This window comes from Equus quagga, chromosome 14, assembly GCF_021613505.1.
Source record: "Equus quagga isolate Etosha38 chromosome 14, UCLA_HA_Equagga_1.0, whole genome shotgun sequence".
NCBI lineage: Eukaryota > Metazoa > Chordata > Mammalia > Perissodactyla > Equidae > Equus > Equus quagga.
This window is the reverse complement of record NC_060280.1, coordinates 70,206,813-70,225,627: the sequence shown is the minus strand read 5'-3', so window position 1 is coordinate 70,225,627 and position 18,815 is coordinate 70,206,813. Positions and strand designations below refer to the sequence as shown.

The 18,815-nt window shown below is 43.3% G+C and overlaps 1 protein-coding gene and 1 long non-coding RNA gene across 3 annotated transcripts in view; one reads left to right on the top strand and one right to left on the bottom strand.

The window, feature by feature from the left end:
* LOC124252172 (uncharacterized) overlaps positions 1-18,815 on the bottom strand; it is a 72,800-nt gene that overhangs the window by 42,042 nt on the left and 11,943 nt on the right. The gene's annotated exons all lie outside the window — the stretch shown is intronic.
* Positions 1-18,815, top strand: part of CLMP (CXADR like membrane protein) — an 89,084-nt gene that overhangs the window by 61,394 nt on the left and 8,875 nt on the right. For both annotated transcript variants that reach the window (XM_046685421.1, XM_046685422.1), the window contains exon 2: positions 6,109-6,266. In XM_046685421.1, the coding sequence (XP_046541377.1) occupies positions 6,109-6,266 (158 nt within the window). The remainder of the gene's footprint in view (positions 1-6,108; positions 6,267-18,815) is intronic.

Here is an 18,815-nt window from a genome sequence, read left to right as displayed (position 1 = left end):
TCATAGTGAATGTGGTTTTCCTTTTCCAAAGGCCTCATAAAGGGAGCTGGCTGAAGAGATTCTGGGGTTGGGCTGGGTATGGGGTTGAGAAGACAAAATATGTAGAAGAGAAACTTCCCTGGTTCACAGTGAGAGAGCTTGAGGGGAGCAGACAGAGCACAGGTGCTGCCATTTGCTCAAGCTGCTCCCTTCACTAGGAAAGCTTTGTTCCTTCCCTCATGTCTGTGCAGGAAAAGCCTGGCCGTCTTTCTAGAACTAGCTCAGTTCCGCTCACTCATCAGAGTCTTCCTTAGCCACTCTTGTCAGAAATGATCTTCCAAACAATAGTATTGCTTTTCTTAGGTGTGATGATGATGTTGTGGTTGTGTAGAAGAACATCCTTATTTTTAGGAAGTGCTTGCTGAAACTTTTACAGGTAAAGTGCTGTACTATCTGCAACTTACTTTCAACTGGTGCAGCAAAAAATATATATATGGGGAAAGAGACAAAGCAAATGTGGCCAAATATTAACAGTTACCAAGCACACTGACTTCTAGACTCCTCTCAATTTTGCTTCGCCTCCTTAGCATGTTTTTCCGGTTTTCCTTGTCTTTCAAACTACGGTGTGTACAATTATTATTAATAATAATTACCATTTGTTGCATATGTACTGTATATGACATGCCAGTGCCAGACGTTTTACGTATATCATATAAAATCCTTACAACAATCTTTCACAGTCGATGTTTTTATGCTCGTTTTACAGAGAAGAAAAAAGACTCACTGCTGTCAAGGAATTAACTGGTCTTGTGCCACTACTAAAATCCACATCTGCCTGACCCCAAAGCTCATGCTCCTTCTATTGCATCATGCTGTATCTTGAATTGCACACAGTGTTCCAGAAACAGTCTGGAAGGTACATGCCTTCACACAAACACACACACACACAGAATTTTATAGATATTAGCCTAGAAATCAGGAGGGCTTTGGGTGAGTCACTTCTCTCTACGCCTCAATTTCTTGATCCATAAAATGAGAGAAGTTGATTTAAAATTTCCAAAATCCTTTTTATTTTTCTGACATTCAATGATTTTGATTTTCCTGATACTTTTTCAAATATTCTGTGTAAAACAAAACACAAGAAAATTCTCTTCCCATTCAGGTAAGTAAACAGGTTCATTGAGAAAAGTGCAATCACTGAGTGGAAGAAGGAGCCTGCACGCCTCAACTGCCCATTAGCGGGTGCCCTGCCGTACACTAAACACTGTGAATGGCACAGCTCCTGATCCTGATATGGGACCATCACTAGTATGGCTCTCTAACTTTGTTACTTGTAAACTGCACGTCTACACAGCCTTGGAACCAACAACTCAATTCTAAAAAAAGAACCCACTTGTGCTCAACCTATGCACCAAGCACTGTGGCCTCTTCTAAATGGGGCCTTGGAGCATGTGTGCCTGTGTTGATGATGGTAGCACTGGAGGATCCATTCTTTGGATCTCTTTGGAGAGTAAGATGTAGACCCAACCATGAGATCTCAGGCAACTTGTGCTCTGTAGGCCTTCAGGAAGAATTTGAGAAGTAGAATTCTCTGTTAGGGAAATAAGAGAGAAATAGATATTTTAAATGCAACATCCTAGTTTCTATTAAAAGTTACCCCTGGCCTTTTGCCTTGTTGTATCTGTGAAAGCAAGATGCATCTGTGAAAGCGTCTGTGGTTCTACAGGGAGCCATCATGAGAAAATTCAGCCATGGTTCTCATTTGTACCACTTCTGCTCAAACCAACACAGTCTGATCTGGAAATACGGCCTCAATATGGGATGGAAACAATGTTTCCGCCAGTACGTGAAGGATGTTGGCTTCATTAAGATGGACTAAATGAATTTCTTCAAAGGGTCATTCAGGACATCTACCTGACCCCAGAAACAATTCTAGCTCTTTGTACACAAATTTTTTTTTTTTTTTTTTGAGGAAGCTCAGGCCTGAGCTAACATCTGCCTCCAATCCTCCTCTTTTTGCTGAGGAAGACCAGCCCTGAGCTAACATCCGTGACCATCTTCCTCTACTTTATACGTGGGACACCTACCACAGCATGGCTTGATGAATGGTGCCATGTCCGCACCTGGGATCCAAACGAGGGAACCTCAGGCTGCTGAAGCGGAACGTGCACACTTAACCACTGCACCACCAGGCTGGCCACTGTACATAAAAATTTTTTAAAGACTTTAATTATGGGGGCTGGCCCAGTGTGGCACAGCAGTTAAGTGTGCATGTTCTGCTTTGGTGGCCCGGGGTTCACCAGTTTGGATCCCAGGGGTGGACATAGCACCACTCATCAAGCCATGCTGTGGTAGGCGTCCCAAGTATAAAGTAGAGGAAGATGGTCACGGATGTTAGCTCAGGGCCAGTCTTCTTCAGCAAAAAGAGGAGGATTGGCAGATGTTAGCTCGGGGCTGAGCTTCCTCAAAAAAACCAAACAAAAAAAGACTTCAATTATGAGTGTTTTAATGTGAATAGAATAGTCAATTGGTTATAGAAATTGCCTTTTAAAAATTTACTATTATCTTCTCAATGGATTCATCTTCAAAATACGTAGCTTATTTTCCCTCAGTGATATAAAGGTATTCATGTTGGGGAAAAAATGTTACCCCTACCCCATCTCTTTGTAGGAGATCTTGAAGGTTCAAGAGAATCTTTAATAAATGTAAATCCCCTTAGAAAAGAAAACCACAAACTAGTCTTAACTGAATGTAGGCAGCAGTCATCTGAGAAAAAGCCCCTGCTTCTAGGAGAGAAGAGCATTTTAGGGGGAGACTCCTGTGTGCCATCACTAGGTGCTTCACCTCAGCGTCTCATTTAATTGCCATTTTGCAGAGGAGAACACGAAGGCTCAGAGAGGATAGTTCTCCCAAGCTCCCAAAGGTCTTTTGTTAAGTGCCTGAGTTGTATGCAGAAGGCTCCACTTATGGAGAGCCGTAGGCTTCCATGACTGCATTTTGCACATGCCTACAGAGGCTGTCCTCACGACTGGCACGTTCCAGCACCTCTCCGCATCACTGAATGCTGCAAAAGTCCCAGACACCCAGGGGAGACTATTCCCTTACTTGCAGTTCTGCCACTAACTAGCTTGTGACTTGACGTTTCAATTCTCCAGGCTGCAGTTTCCTTGTAAGTTAAATTTTGATGATCCCTAAGGTCTTTCTTAAAGAAGATGAACCCTTCAATGCCCGGGGAACCCAGGTCTAGCCACGGGGTGTTTGGATTGCCCCTTTCACTCACCCACCAGGTGGCAGACACATGCTCAGCAGCCCCCACGAGCACCGCCAAGCTTCAGAGTTATACACAGCGCCCAGGGCCCTGTCTGCTTAGGCTGTGGAATACCAGTGTGGGTCAAAAAAGCACAGAAGGACCTGAGAAATCAGCAGGGAGCCCCATGGCCTCCTGGAGTCTGAGGAGCTGAGGTTCAGGGAAAACTAGAGATTCGTGCACTCTGATCTTGAGGCTCCTTGCCTGGGTAAAGTCATTTATATTCACTGAGGGGCCCCCTCCCTGCACTGCTGTATTTAATTCTGAATGTGGTATAAATAGAACTTGGTGCTCTGGCAAAACACACCACCCACCACTGTTCCTTTCCTTTCAGGATATCAACCAAATCTGAGCCTCTGATTCCCTCTAGTGGCTCAAATCGGCAACTTTCATAGCTGATTCTCTGCATTTATTTACTCAATGTGTAGTAAGTGCCTACTGTATGCACCAAATTGGTGCTGGGTTCACCAGTTTTACCTGGGGTCTGGGGCACTGGTTTCATTTGAGCATTGTAGGTCCAGTGGAAAGTGATAAGGGGTAGGAGCCAAAGCTCCTTCTTATAAGCTTAGCTTAGTTCAGTGCCAACTCCTAATTTCCCTGCTGCTCTATAGTTGCTTTATGGGGACTGAGGGAGGATGGGTTTTACATAGGTTATTCCTGCCACTAAATGAGTTGTAGGACCTTGGGGCAGCTCTTTTATCCCTGGACTCAGTTTGCTCATTGGTAAAATGAGTGTATGGGTTAGATTCAAAACAATTCAACAAATATTTATTGGGTATCTGCAGTGTGCGAGACACTGGGCTGAGTGCTTTGGGAATGCAGCGGTGAATGGTACCTAAATTTAAGGAGCTTACAGGTTAATGGGAGAACCAGACATCTGGGATGCCACGCAAAACACAGGGCATGAGCAGCATAGCATGGCTGCCAGAGCGTGAGCTTTGCAGTGAGACAGATCTGGGTCAAGCCCTTGCTCTGTTACTTCCTAGCTGTGTGATCTCAGGCAAGCTGCTAATCTCTTTAAATTTTCTCAGTAAACTTGAATAATAATCCTTTCTTCATAGGGTTAAGTGCTCAGTGAAGAGTCATGCGACAGGAAGTTCTCACTAAATGGTGGCCACTCCCATCGTAGTTTCAAGTTTTAAACAGAAATAACAGAAACCTTCTTGAGAATGTCACTTAAGACCCTACAAGGAGTTTATCCCGTTGGTTTTGAAGATGCCTCCTTAAGCCCAGCAGATTTCTATAGTCTCCTTTCTCTGCCATGGAGCTTGGGAATCCATCTGCTGCTTCTTTTAGAGTGGATACCTTTGAGGTTCTAACCCTGCAGTTTCAGCCCAATCAGCCCCCCTGCAGAGAGAACCACAGTCGTCCCTCCCCCCCTTCCTCATTTCGTTTCCCTGCAGGCAAGAATACAGGCCATTTTCCTTCCCACAGATTTGCTGCTGTTCAATTTTGGGAAATGAAGAGGAAATGAGAGGTAGTTTACATGCTTCTGCTAGTCATGATCCTTGGTCTTTAGTGCTTAAAACCCTTCTGAAGTGGCAGAGTGAGTTCTCTCCAGGAGAAAGGACTTCACACAAGCCCTGGCACTAGGGGCTATTCCAACCTGGAGGCTGTGTGACCCTTTTACACCGTGAAAGATTTGAGAGAGATCACTTTTCATGCTGAGCTTCTTTATCACTGTGTAAGGAAGTAAAGGAGGATCTGCAGCTGAAGCACACCTTGAATGCCAGACACATCATACCTAGAATCCTATGAGGTTTCATCAACTCATCAGTCATCAATACTGTAGATTTAACAGTCAACAATGTCAGAGCTTTAGTCAGATACTAAGAGAGAGATTAATAGGAAAGAGAGAAGGTGAGCTCGGAGTCCAAAGTTGCTGACAAAATACCATTCCTGGAAAAAGATGAAAGTTAGAGGTAAAGAAAGCCAAAAGTGCAATTGACTTCCTATTGGCCAAAGAGATAATAGATGGATGGCGGGACAGGATCCAAATGTGGTAACTCAAAATTTTGTTTTGGATAGAAAGAGCTGCCTCATATTTTGAAACCATGTGATATGAAACCATAAAGAATGAGAGAGAGAAGTCGGGGGCATGAGAGAACGTGTGTCACTAAGGGAAGCAGGAACTGCCTATAAGAGCACACTTGTGCCTAGAGGCATTCCTGCACTTACTCAGAGGTCTGAGAGGGAAACTTGTCTCTAAGAAGACTCTAAGGATTGAACTGGCATCAGGAGCCTGTTCTGGGGAGGATGCCAACCCCTGCCTTCTCCTTTGGTTTCCATCCTTTTAGAAGCCTCTACTAGTAGGGGAGAGAAGGATCAAAAGACAAACTTGTTGTGGGCCAACCCCAGTGGCCTAGTGGTTAAATTCTGTGTGCTCCACTTCAGTGGCCTGGGTTCAGTTCCTGGGCGCAGACCTACTTACACCACTTGTCTGTTAGTGGCCATGCTGTGGTGGCAGCTCACATACACGAAAAAGAGGAAGACTGGCCGCAGATGTTCACTCAGGGCAAGTCTTCCTCAGCAATAAAAAAAAGACAGTTGTTGGTGACCTGAGTGATTTCACTGTTCATAAAAACCCAGTAAGGTAGGAAAGACGGGCATTAGTAGGAGTGTAATTCAGGCGGTTAAGGAAGACGTGATGAATTCACTCAATGGAGGAGCCAGAGTGAGACCGCAGGACTTCCAGTACTTCTTGTCTAGGATTCTTCCAACACCTCGATTTACCCCTTGCCTGCAGCAACATCCAATAATTATTAGTTGTAATATTTGCTCCCCACACATTGCATTATTCATTAGAGGTTTTCCTCTTCCAGTTTCCTACTATGCTGGAACCTTGGGGACTCACACTGAGATCAAGAGAGTGGCAGAGGAAAAGGTCACTTTGCCCTGTCACCATCAACTGGGGCTTCCAGAAAAAGACACCCTGGATATCGAATGGCTACTCACCGATAATGAAGGGAACCAAAAAGTGGTGAGTACACACCTGACTAGAGCCCCCCTCATTCTCTCTCCTTGGCCTCCTGTGTTTGCCTTTCCTCAGTCCTCCAGTCTTTCTCATTGGGTCAGAAAGGGCTAGAATTGCTTTCTTTTTTTTTTTTTTAAAGATTTTATTTTTTTCCTTCTTCTGTCCAAAGCCGCCCGGTACATAGTTGTATATATGTTTAGTTGTGAGTCCTTCTAGTTGTGGCATGTGGGATGCCGCCTCAGCATGGACTGATGAGCAGTGCCGTATCTGTGCCCAGGATCCGACCCTATGAAACCCGGGGCTGCCGAAGCAGAGTGTGCGAACTTAACCACTCGGCCACGGGGCCAGCCCCTAGAATTGCTTTCTCATCTGGCTGATAATTGAAAGACTCTAGATACAAAACTATAGAGAAGAAAGGGTATTTGTGTTGTGAGGATAAGAGATTCTATGTTCTTTGGGCAAGCAAGAACTACTGGAAAGGCATCTATGATTTGCCCAAGGAGGGAACCTGCACGATTAATGTCTTTCCTAAGAAGCGGACTAAGATGCAGTACCTTGAATTTCTAGTCCAGCAGCCAGAACTATACCTACACTAGGAAACCTGCCGCTCTTCCTCCTCTGAAACCATTACCATATGGCTTAAGATTTGCACAAAGCCATGACTTCCAACCTCTAAGACTGTGCAATATGATAAATAATATGATACAGAGGAACAAGTATGGGACATGAATGAACATGTTTAACACACATATAATTGGACAGCAAAAGAATTGATACTGGTTCCAGACTTGGAAAATAAAGGAGCTGTCCCTGGGTCTTCAGGGCTCAGATTGGGTAGGGCCACCATGATGGTCCACTGGTTTTTATAAGCTTTTGGCAGTGTGAACAGAACCTGTAGTACTCTGCTCCTGATGATCCACTCGGCTGGCCTTTATTAGAGAATGAGAACTGAGTAACCTACTGGTATTATCCTTTTTGCCTTGGCTGCATTCAGCCACTGTAGCTTTCCTCAACCTATGTTTTCTAGCATAACTATTTTCACTCCCTTTACCCACTGACTTATTTTTTTTTTTTTACATCTATTTGTTCAAAATGTGTGATTTTTAAAATTCTGTAACTTAGGGAAGCTGACTTTAGATTTTCCTTCTTTTTCAGAGATTTACTTCCTTCCCTACTGAAAAAGTGAAAAGTTGCCCTTTCCTCTCCTCTGTCTATATCACTAATTTTATAAGATTGTTTATGTGGGGAAAAGCTAAGGTTTTCACTGAAAATAAATTTCAGGATCATTAGTGGAGTTTACCCTGCTTAAAAAACTGGCTACATCGCCTTGTTATTTTGATACAGTTTGTCATTTTGTTCTAGTACGTCATCCTAAGACTCTCTCTGTTCTTTGTAGAGCAAGGTCACCTTAACCTGAGCATGTTTATTCCAATAACTTCTTAGTCAGTCCTAGACATGATACTCTCAGTTCTGAATGAAGTAAATAAGAGCCCATGTTCTGTTAATGAAAATCCAAGAATGACTCTACTCATCTAACTTTCACCCAAGTGTTTTCATTGAAACTAGATGAAATTTAAACTAGATTTTTTTTTTCAAGAAAAAAAGAGTTGCTTGGTTATGTACGTAAGTGAGTATAAGGGCTTAGGAAGTTAATTGTTGCTTAAGGAAGGCCAGTCGTATGGCTTCTGATAGCACTCACAGTTCTCCACTTATCCTCAGTTAATAGTCTAAAGTAAGGGTTGTCATTTATTCAGTCATTCAGATTACATGAATTCATCTGACACTTTCTGTATGCCATACTAGGCACTGGAATACAATAATGAAGATGATATCAGAGCACCTGCCTTCTTGGAGTTTACAACAAAATGACATTCAAAAATTTTAAAAAATTGTTTAAAAGTAGAATGCAATAAATGTTAGCTACATGCCAGGCACAAGTCTGTTTAACACATATCATCTCATTTAACTCAATCCTCATAACCAGGATTATTAGCCCCATTTTATAGATAAGGAACTGAGGCATGTACACATACACACACAAAGTGAGAAAATTGCTTAAGGTCACCCATTTTGCATTTTGAAATTAGGCACTCTGACATCAGTACCTGGGCTGTTAACTGATGGGGATTTTAGGCTGGTTAATTTTAAAAAACTGCAGATGAGAAGCAAGCTCAGAGGACTGGAATTTGCTTGCTCTTTGAGAGATATTTGCATTTGTGAAGGAAGAGGGGATGACCTTGTAGGGACCTGAAATTGGCCAACCCAGGACACGTCTCTTTGGCATCGGGATTGTTTGGGGTTGATTGCTTTCGATAAACTGGGACAGGGAGGGAGGCTCTGGGGAATGGAACTTGCCCTTGTTGGGATACATTTACATTTGTAAGGTAAATATCTGTAAAAGATGCCTCCCTCTCTGTACCAGGAAGAAGAAGAGAGATGACCTTGTCCCTAGAAACTCTTAATGGGGAAGGCAAGAACTTAAGTTGGTTGCTGTCTGGCAATCTCATGTAACTGATTTAGGGTGGTGGCTTCTAACCTTTCTAACCTTTACTTAATCCGATTTGATTCTTGTCTAAAAGTCATGGGACGCCCAAGGACCAGACCCCACCTGCACTGATACCATTTTAACTTTTTTTCATGTTCTTTCCTTTGTCTTGTAAAGAGATGACTCACATACCCATGCCTTATAAAATTAGCCCTAACCCTCAACTCGGGGCAGCAGCAGTGGCTCTGCCCGCCCATGGGTCCTGTCCTCATGCCAGCAGGGGCAGCAGAAGCGGCAGCAGCAGCAGCTCTGACTGCCCATGGGTCCTGTCCCCATGCTATTCTATTCTCTAAATAAAAGAGCACTACTGCCAGATCGTAAGAGTCTAAGAACTCTTTCTTTCGACTCCTCAGCTCACCGACCCCGCATCATTAACTACTAGCTATATTACCTTCATAAATAATTTGAAATTGTAATATGTGCTATGTAGGAAATAAGGAGAGTGTGAGGAGAAAATTATTCCAGGCAGAATTAATTATGCAAAGAACTTGATGCAGGAAAAAGCTTGACACTATTGGAAGTTCTCAAAGATCAAAATCAATTTAGTTAAATTTAATTAATATTTCTTGGATTCCCACTATACACACACTCTATTGTGAAGAGAAAAATTCTTAAAGAGACAGTTTCAGAACTAAGTGACAGGGGCCGGCCCGGTGACGCAGAGGTTAAGTTTGCATGTTCTGCTTCTGGTGGCTCAGGGTTTGCCGGTTTGGATCCTGGGTTCCAAAGGATCTGCACCGCTTCTCAGGCCATGCTGTAGCAGGTGTAGGGGAGGAAGACTTTTCCTCTATCCAAAATGTGGGTTCGTCTGGCCGGAGAACGAATTAAATTCACATGAGACAGAATAGCAAGAGAAAATTAAACAAAGCTTTATGAGGAACCATGGCCCGGGGCCTCTCTTCCGGAAGGAAGAAAGGGCACTGAAGAAGTGGGGTGCATAGAGTGGTTATGTACCCCCAAACAGGGTGTTTCACATATGATTGAAATGTCCCTCCCACAACAGTCACAAGATTGCCCTGTTGGCACAGCGCTTGATGGACACAGCAGGAGGCAAGTCTATTGTCTTGAGCTGGGTGGTCACAGGTGAGCTCAGCAATCAGTTCCTAGCCTAAGGAAAGATGCTTAATCCTTAAAGAAATGCCACCGTTGGGAGGGGGAGGGAAGTCAGTTACAGGAGGTTACCAGACAAGCACAATAAAATGCAGATTTAAGTCCTTGCCTTTGGCATTGATTAAGAGTTTCTAGAGAGAAGGTCATCTCCTTTCTTCTTCCTGATACAGAGAAGGAGGCACCTTTTACAGATAGAGATTTACCTTACAAATGTAAATGTGTCCTAACAAAGGGCAAGTTCCATTCCTCAGAGCCTCCTTCCCTGTCCCAGTTTATCAAAAGCAATCAGCCTCAAATAATGCTGATGCCAAAGAGACATATCTTGGGGTGCCAATTCCAGACTCCTACACAGGCATCCCACATATAAAGCAGAGGAAGATGGGCACGGATGTTAGCTCAGGGCCAGTCTTCCTCAGCAAAAAGAGGAGGATTAGTGGCAGATATTAGCTCAGGGCTAATCTTCCTCAAAAAGGAAAAAAAAGAAGTAAGTGATAGTGATAAGCAGAGTGTTCTAGGTGAATACAAAAGAGGAGCTATTGGCCAAGAGTAGTTGGAGGAGGGGAGAGGTCAAGGACAGCTTTCTATAAGAAGGCACAGCTGATCTGAGTGTTAATAGAAGCCATTGCCCTGAGGAAATCCCAAGAGCACAGACACAAAGGCTGGAAAATTCTGGAAGATTATAAGCAGCTAGTATAGTTGGAGTGCAAAATGTGAGCCTGTGAAGTTGCAGGACCAGAACATGGAAAGTCTTGTATGCCATGCTGGGGTGCTTCAAACGTTTCCCGTAATGTCATGGAGTTCTTGAAGGATTTTAAGAGTAAAAGGGACGTGTCTGCATTTTAGAGCAATCACGCTGGCACTGTGTAGCACACTGATTGAAGGGGGACTTGAGTAGAAGCAGGACCAGTTGAATAATTTCAGGCTGTACAATAAGGGCTTCAACTACACTCACAGACAGTGGGATATCAAGAAGGGATGATAAAAACTTAGTGGGTAAAGTTGCCAAAGCTTTTTAATTGCTAGGGTGTTGGGAATGAGGGTGAAGGTGACTGAAAGGGTTGGAGTGGACATGGTGCTTAAAAAGTAGGCTAACCAATGACCTAGATCCCAAGTTTAGCTTTGCATTTCAATCTGAAGAGAAAATGTTTTCGTCCCTTTGTCTAGGATACTCAGATACGCAGGAAACATTTGGAGGTGGGTAGGCAGTCTCAGGAAGATGTGAATTTCAGCCTAGATAGCATGGCCACTAGAACACTGGAGCTTTCCCTCTGGTTCTAGGGATGGAAATACCCTGGACTTTCCAAAGAGTGACCACTTCTCCCAACATCAGTCAGGAACACACAACAGAAAACTTTCCCCTCTATTTTTCAGATGGAGAAATTAGGACAGAGATGTTCCAATTCCCATGCCAAGCCTCTCGGCCACCCCTTCACCTTTTCCCCCTTTCACTTTGGCCTTGAGCAAGAAAAATCCTTATCTAAAACATAGAGAGAGGGGCCTACATCCATCTCATTCAAAGCAGTTTCACAATGGCACAGCAGAGCAGTTACCAGAAAACTGAGCTGATCCATCTGTTCCACACCAAGGCCTAACAAACTGTCCTGCCTCCTCTCTCGAAAACTGCATCCGGAACAGGTCCATCAGGAATGTCAGAAGACAAACAGCCCTACAGCAGCTGTAATTCATATATTTAATTTGTTTGTTTGCAAAAAGATTAAATTTATGTTCATTGTTCTCCCATCACACCTCAATCAGTGGCTTAGTCTCAGCATTACATTTCCTAGAATGAAAAACAAAATAAAACAAAGAGACACACAAACATCTGAGATTTAATGTATGCCTGAAAAAAACTGAGCCAAACTGGAAGGATGGAAATAAGCCCCAATCTGTGTCAGAAGTGTGTGTGTGAAATTCTCATATTACGTAATAGTTATTTAATTATATTAAGATTATTTTGGAGTTGTATAATCTTTGCTTTCCAAAGATGTTAAATACTTACCTTAGCTATCCCTTTTTTCCTCATTAACTATTGGGAGAGGATTTGGGGGAAAGGAGAGACAGGCAGACAGGAGTCAGCGCTTCCTGAATGTACTAAAGTGCTATGGTATAGATGTGCCCAAAGTGCTGAGGCTCGCGGGAAGGAGTCAGTGAATCTAACCAGGGAGCCAGGAAAGGCTATGTACACAGAAGGTGACCCTTGAGCTTGATCTTGAGGCCAATGTAGGTGTTGTTTAGGCAAAAATAAAAGAGGGAGAGGCATTTCAGAAGAAGACTGCATGATCCAAGACAAAGACACATCAGAAGACATTTGTTCAAAATCAAGGGACATGGAGTTTGGGGACTAGGCTATTCAGAGATGTAAGGGCCAGGGGCCAAAGGTGAGGCATGGTCCAGGCTGCACTGGCCTTAGGTCCCACATTCAGAGGGCCAAGCTTCAGTCCAGTGAGTACAGGTGATGGGAAACAGATGGAGGCTTTCAACCCAGGGGAGTTCTGCTATACAAATACATGGAATGATTAATATTCTTGGGGTACTGGGCTGAACAATTTTGGAAACCTGAGAGGCTTTCTTGAACTCAGAATCAGCCTAATAAAAGTGATCATAAGTGCTTATTATCTCATTCCCACAAAAATCCTATGAAGTAGCTTATCCCAGGTTTACAATTGAAGACTTTAAGGTTTAGAAAGGTTAATTAACTGACTCGAGGCACACAGCTCTAAGTGGAGGCACTCCCACTTGAAAGTAAACCATTTGACTTCCTAGCCAGCTCTCCCAATCACTGGGCCCTGGTGCAGCGTTTTTTAAAATTAGGATTTAGCAGTGGATCCTAAATGACTAGACATTTTGTTTTTGTTTTGTTTCATTTTAACTCAGACTAGAAAATATCAGAGTGTACTGCACTTAACACTCTTTCATGAACCTTATGTTTCAGTTATATATGTGTATGCTAGGTCGCGAAGAAAAATGTATTTCTTAATATGTGTCTGTTCAAAAGAATTTGAAAGCTCCTACAGTACTGTACTTCCAGCTGTCCAAAGCAGCCAGAGTCTACTCTAGTCCACACCTATGAAGGCTCTCGAAAGTCAAATGCACCTTTCAAGACAAAAGTATTTCTTTTTTTTTTTGAGGAAGATTAGCCCTGAGCTAACTGCTGCCAATCCTCCTCTTTTTGCTAAGGAAGACTGGCCCTGAGCTAACATCCGTGCCCATCTTTCTTTACTTTATACGTGGGACGCCTACCACAGCATGGCTTTTGCCAAGTGTTGCCATGTCTGCACCCGGGATCCGAACTGGCAAACCCCGGGCCGCTGAGAAACGGAAAGTGCAAACTTAACCGCTGCGCCACCAGACAGGCCCAAGACAAAAGTAGTTCTTGATGTCAGTTCAAATATTAAAATGAACAAGAGAGAAATCCCCCAGACCAAAAAAGAGGCACCAACCTCTGAAAGCCCACAAAACCCAAAGTTCCTAAAAACTACCCAGGTCTTTAGTGATTTCTAGGTTTAGAATCTCTTCATTCTTCCTAAGAAGCACAAACTGACTTCTTAGTAGATGAGTATGCACCCGGGGAAAATATGGAAAAGTCAGAAAGAAAGAAAATAACACTAATTGAATGCCTGTTAGGTCTTTCAAGCTTACTTGTCCTATCTCCAAACTCAGCCGCCTACCTTCAGTCTTACAGTGGAGATAAGTTCTAAAGCTTCCAGTGTTTTCCTGTTGCTAATGTATTTCCTCCTCTCCCCATTGTCCCACCGGGTTGGCATTTCTATGGCAGGTTTTTCCACCCCACAAGGAACTTATTCTTTCTATGAAGTGCAGCAGGATGTGGGGCCAACAACGCCCTGCAAACATTTAAAACAAACAAGTACTATGTGGGGAGAAGAGCTGTGATCCTAGCTCTTCCTGGTCTGAGTCTAAAGCACAGGGCTTTAGTTGAATGCTAGGAACCCTCTGGAATTATTTGCAAAACAATATGTTATGTGCATTTTTCTGGGTCTGAGTTCATAGGTTTTATCTGATTGGGAGAAAAACAAAAAGCAGTGAGGAGGAGCTAAGAAATTCCTCAGAATTGATGCTGGCCACAGCCTGGCAAATGAGGTTGGTTGCATTTTAAAGGATAAGACTAGGATAGGAATCTCTCCCTGGCCCTAGGAACTCTTCTCTGGGATGCCCCCTTCAATGGGAAATGCAGTTATTAATTAATGAATACCAGAGGACCCAAAAGAACTACCCCATTCTAGCAGGATTACACTCTAACTGCCTCAGTCTCAGATTGAGATATATGTACCCACCTCATAGAAGGTACTCTACAAACATTTTTTAAACAAAAGAATGGCCTTAAATCTAAGCACTTTACTGGAGAGACTAACTTCCTTAATCTCCCTAATCTTGTCTTGAACTTTTCATTGTATCATGCTACCTTTTTTTCCTCAAATGCAAAGAGTTAATATTTGTAAAGCATTTAGAACAGTGCCTAGCACAAAATACATACCATATAAATGTTTGCTAAATAAGAACAAAAATCCCTGACTGAGTGTATTGCATTGTGTTGATGGATTTTCATTTCTGCATCTAATTTACATTCCTAAGCCCAGAGCCAAGCACTGTGCTTGGCACAGAACAGTCGCTAAATAGTCACCGAGTGAAGGAACAACGCCCTTTCACAGCCGGCATCTCTTAAAATTCTTGCTATAAGCCTGTGAAGTTGGCCTCCAACAATAAGAATTGTTATACTAATTTTCTTTTAATATATGAGGAAAATTAGACCTTAATTCATCTCCAGAAAACTTGGACTCTAAACCTTTTAGACTTTAAAAGGTGCCGGCCCTTGCCCAAGATGGATTTCGGAGCTGGGATCTGAACCCAATATTCCTAGACCTAAATCCCTTTCCTTCCCTCTGCCCCTCCCCCCATCACTTGCAGCGTCTATTGAAAAGAATGCAGAAATTCAAGACACAACGTCTGTCTGAGAGTAAACACTGGACATTTGACTGAAATCATGCATTCCTGTACTTTCCAGAACATTTCTCGGCATGAAGATGATGTTCAGGAGACACCTACCTATGGTGTTTTGGGGAGGGGGCAAGTTTTCAGGGTATGGTAGGGAGAGATCCTCCACTGGTATAATAATGAGGGGAATTAGATCTCTTCAAGGCTGTTCCCCCTGCCCCCTCTCCTCTACTGCCTCCTCCCTTCACATGTGGTCTCCTGGTTCAACTCCCTGAGTCTGTAGTTAGAGTCCTTAAGGGCTCCTGGGAAGAGCACTGGGGGAGAGTGTTTTCTTGTGGCTGGGATAGGGGTGGAGGGGGCTGGGGGTAGCTTCACCAGGACAGTATCATCAGGCTGCTCCCGAAGGCTAAAGTGAACTCTTGAAAGACCTCTGTCAGCAAATTGGTAAGCATGACCAGTTAAAGAATATTTAGGAGCCAGAAGAGAGGGTAGGATGTCGACGAAAATAATCCATAACAAATCTATAAATGAAAATTTGGGTGAGTTTATTCTGAGCTGAAATCTGAGGACCGTGGCCCGGGGCCTTTCTTCCCGGTGCACAGAGTGGTTATATACCCCTAAACGGGATGTTTCACATAGGATTGAAATGTCCCTTTTACAATAGTCGCGAGACTGTTCTGTCAGCATGGAGATTGATGGAAACAGCAGGTAGGTCTTCTGTCTCAGTGAACACAGCAGGGTGGCAGTCTGTTGTCTCCAGCTGACTGGTCACAGGTGAAGCTGGGTGGTCAAAGGTGACTGTAGCAATCAGTTCCTAGCCTAAGGAAAGATGCTTATCCCTAAGGAAATGCCAATGTGGGGGAAAGTTGCACCTTTATCTCAAGGGCCTTTGTTCTGGCCATAGGAAATGTCTAAGCAGATATACAATGCATGCTCAATAGCCACAGTCAGGCCCTTTTGGAAAAAACAAAGTCAGGCCGAATTAGGTTTATACCAAATGGCTTCCTCATATACTCCAATATATCCTATTGCTTGCCATTTTTATTTGTCAGAAGGAAGAGAAGTTGTCATCCAGAGCTAAGGCTGGACTTGAATGTTAAGCTAAAGAGATCCATGACAGTCATTTATTTTACTCTGAGGTTGGTGGTATTTTACTCTGAGTTCTCATTTTTGTGTTTAGATATCCACTATTTGGATAGCTTCATTTTCCTTTCTCTTTTCTTAGTCTCTATATTCATGCCCTCATGGATCTTACCCAGTTTCACAGCTTTAAATATTGGCCACATACTTTTAATTCCCTAATGCGTATTTCCAGTCCAGGCCTCACCTCTGAACATCAGACTCATATATATGTAACTGCTTATTCAAAGCAGTTTGGGTGTCTAACAGGTATCTAATATGTAATAAGTACAAAACTAAACTCCTGATTCCCCTTCCCACCCTACACACTGACCCCAAACCTGCCCTATCCAATCTTGCCCCTCTTGGTTGATGGCAATTTTCTTGTTTCATAGGCTCATGCCAAAAACACAGGAGTAGTCCTTGACTTTTCTCTTTTTCTCATACCACAAATACATATTTAAATAAGGCGGTCAGTCTATTGGGAAATCCTGTTGGTTCTATTTTCAAAATACATTCAGAATCTGATCACTTCTTGCCACTTCCACTGCTACCACTCTGGAGGCAGTGCTTCTCTTGCCTAGATCTTTACAATAGTCTTTTGACTGGTTTTCCTGTTTCCACTCTTGACCTCCTGCCACCTATTGTCAAAACAGATCAATCATGATACTGTTCTCAAAACTCTCTAATAGACCCCAATTTACCTCAGAGTAAACGCCATCATCTTTACAATGGACCACGAGGTCTATGATATGCCCCCATTGCCTGACCTCATCTACTATTCTCCTAAAAGCTCACTCCAGCTATGTGGTCTCTTTGCTGTTCCACAAATATGCCAGGTACCTTCTACCTTAGGGCCTTTGTATTGGCTCTTTCCTTGGCCTAGAACTCTCCTTCCCCTAGATAGCTCAAGGCTGCCTCCACATCTCCTTCAAGCGTTTACTCTAATAGCACTTTCTGGAGAGGTCTACCTTGACCATCTTATTTAAATTGCAATCTGTCCCCCTGGCCCACCTTCCCTGTTCTATGATTTTCAGAGTATTTCACACTGTCAAATATACCCTATAATGTTCTTTTGTGTCTGTTTCCCCATCACTAGAATATATGCTCCTCAGGGGCTGGGATTTTTACATGTGTGTTCATTGGTATCTCCCAAGCACCTACAACAGGCGCTGGCACATGGTGGAGGCTCAGAAGTCGTTGACTAAATGATTCTCATCTTGGATCTCTTTAGCTTAACATTCAAGTCCAGCCTTGGCTCACGTTTCCAGCCGTAGCTCTGGATGACAACTTATCTTCCTCCTACCCTCTCTTCTGGCTCCTAAATATTCTTTAACTGGTCATGCTTACCAATTTGCTGACAGAGGTCTTTCAAGAGTTCACCTTAGCCTTCGGGAGCAGCCTGATGATGCTGTCCTGGTGAAGCTACCCCCAGCCCCCTCCACCCCTATCCCAGCCAGAAGGAAACACTCTTCCCCAGTGCTCTTCCCAGGAGCCCTTCAAGGACTCTAACTACAGACTCAGGGAGTTGAACCAGGAGACCACATGTGAAGGGAGGAGGCAGTAGAGGAGAGGGGTCAGGGGGAACAGCCTTGAAGAGATCTAATTCCCCTCATTATCATACCAATGGAGGATCTCTTCTTACCCCAGCCTGAAAACGTGCCCCTCCCCTGCACAAATACCCCAGGGAGGTGCCTCCTGAACATCATGCTCAGAGTCCAAGTTTTCTGGAGATAGGCCTAATTTTCCTCTTGTATTAATTTCTGCAGAAATAGAAATTAACTTGTGGAATGCTAATGGCGATGCCTATGTTTCCTATCCATAGAGATGCAAATGAATTTTGTCTGAAGGAGAATATAAATCCTTGCAGTCCAACCCTTATTTGAAGCTGTTGTAACATCTTTCTGGTTCCATCGTTAATGAATGAGTTAAATAAAATCTTTGACACATGTTTATTTTCTATATCTATGAAAGTCATCATTTTACTTTTTTTAGAAAACAGTTGTCCTTTAGGGGCCAGCCCGGTGGCACAGCAGTTAAGTGCACAGATTCCGCTTCAGTGGCCTGGGGTTCACTGGTTTGGATCCCGGGTGTGACCTACGCACTGCTTATCAAGCCACGCTGTGGCAGGCATCCCACATATAAAGTAGAGGAAGATGGGCATGGACGTCAGCTCAGGGCCAGTCTTCCTCAGCAAAAAAAGGAGGATTGGCAGCAGATGTTAGCTCAGGGCTAATCTTCCTCAAAAAAAAAGTTGACCTTTAAAACTGTAGGGGAGGAAAAAAAATCTATTTTTCCCTCTACCCTCCTAGGTTCTCAGGCCGGGGCACTGTAAATTAGATTGGCAAAATATAGATTAACAAGAGAAAAACAAACAGAAGTTTATTAAGGCATGCATTATGTATCTAACACCTGGGAGTACCCAGAGATGAGTAACTCAAAGGGGTAGTTAGGATTTGGATTCTATATACCTAACTTAGTAGGGGAAACGGATGGGGAGAAGGGGTACTTAGGGAAAAGCAAATGACTTTTTGGAAAGATAAATGAGCCTTTAGGAGAACAGATGGGAGATATGCTAGTTTGTGACAATGTCTATCTGGGTGTGGTGCCAATTTCTGGTCTCCCGGAAGAGAATATTAGAGTTGTTTCAAGGAATGGAATTTATGACACTCATTCTTCTGGGAGGCTCTGCCTTTAGGCAGATAAGGAATTTCAGGAGCTCAAATGGCTTCAGCTGAAATTAATTCTTATGCACATGCAAAGCGGCACATTCTGGGGTGGCATGTCCTGGTCTCCAAGAACACTTATAAAACTCATTTCTTTGTACTGTT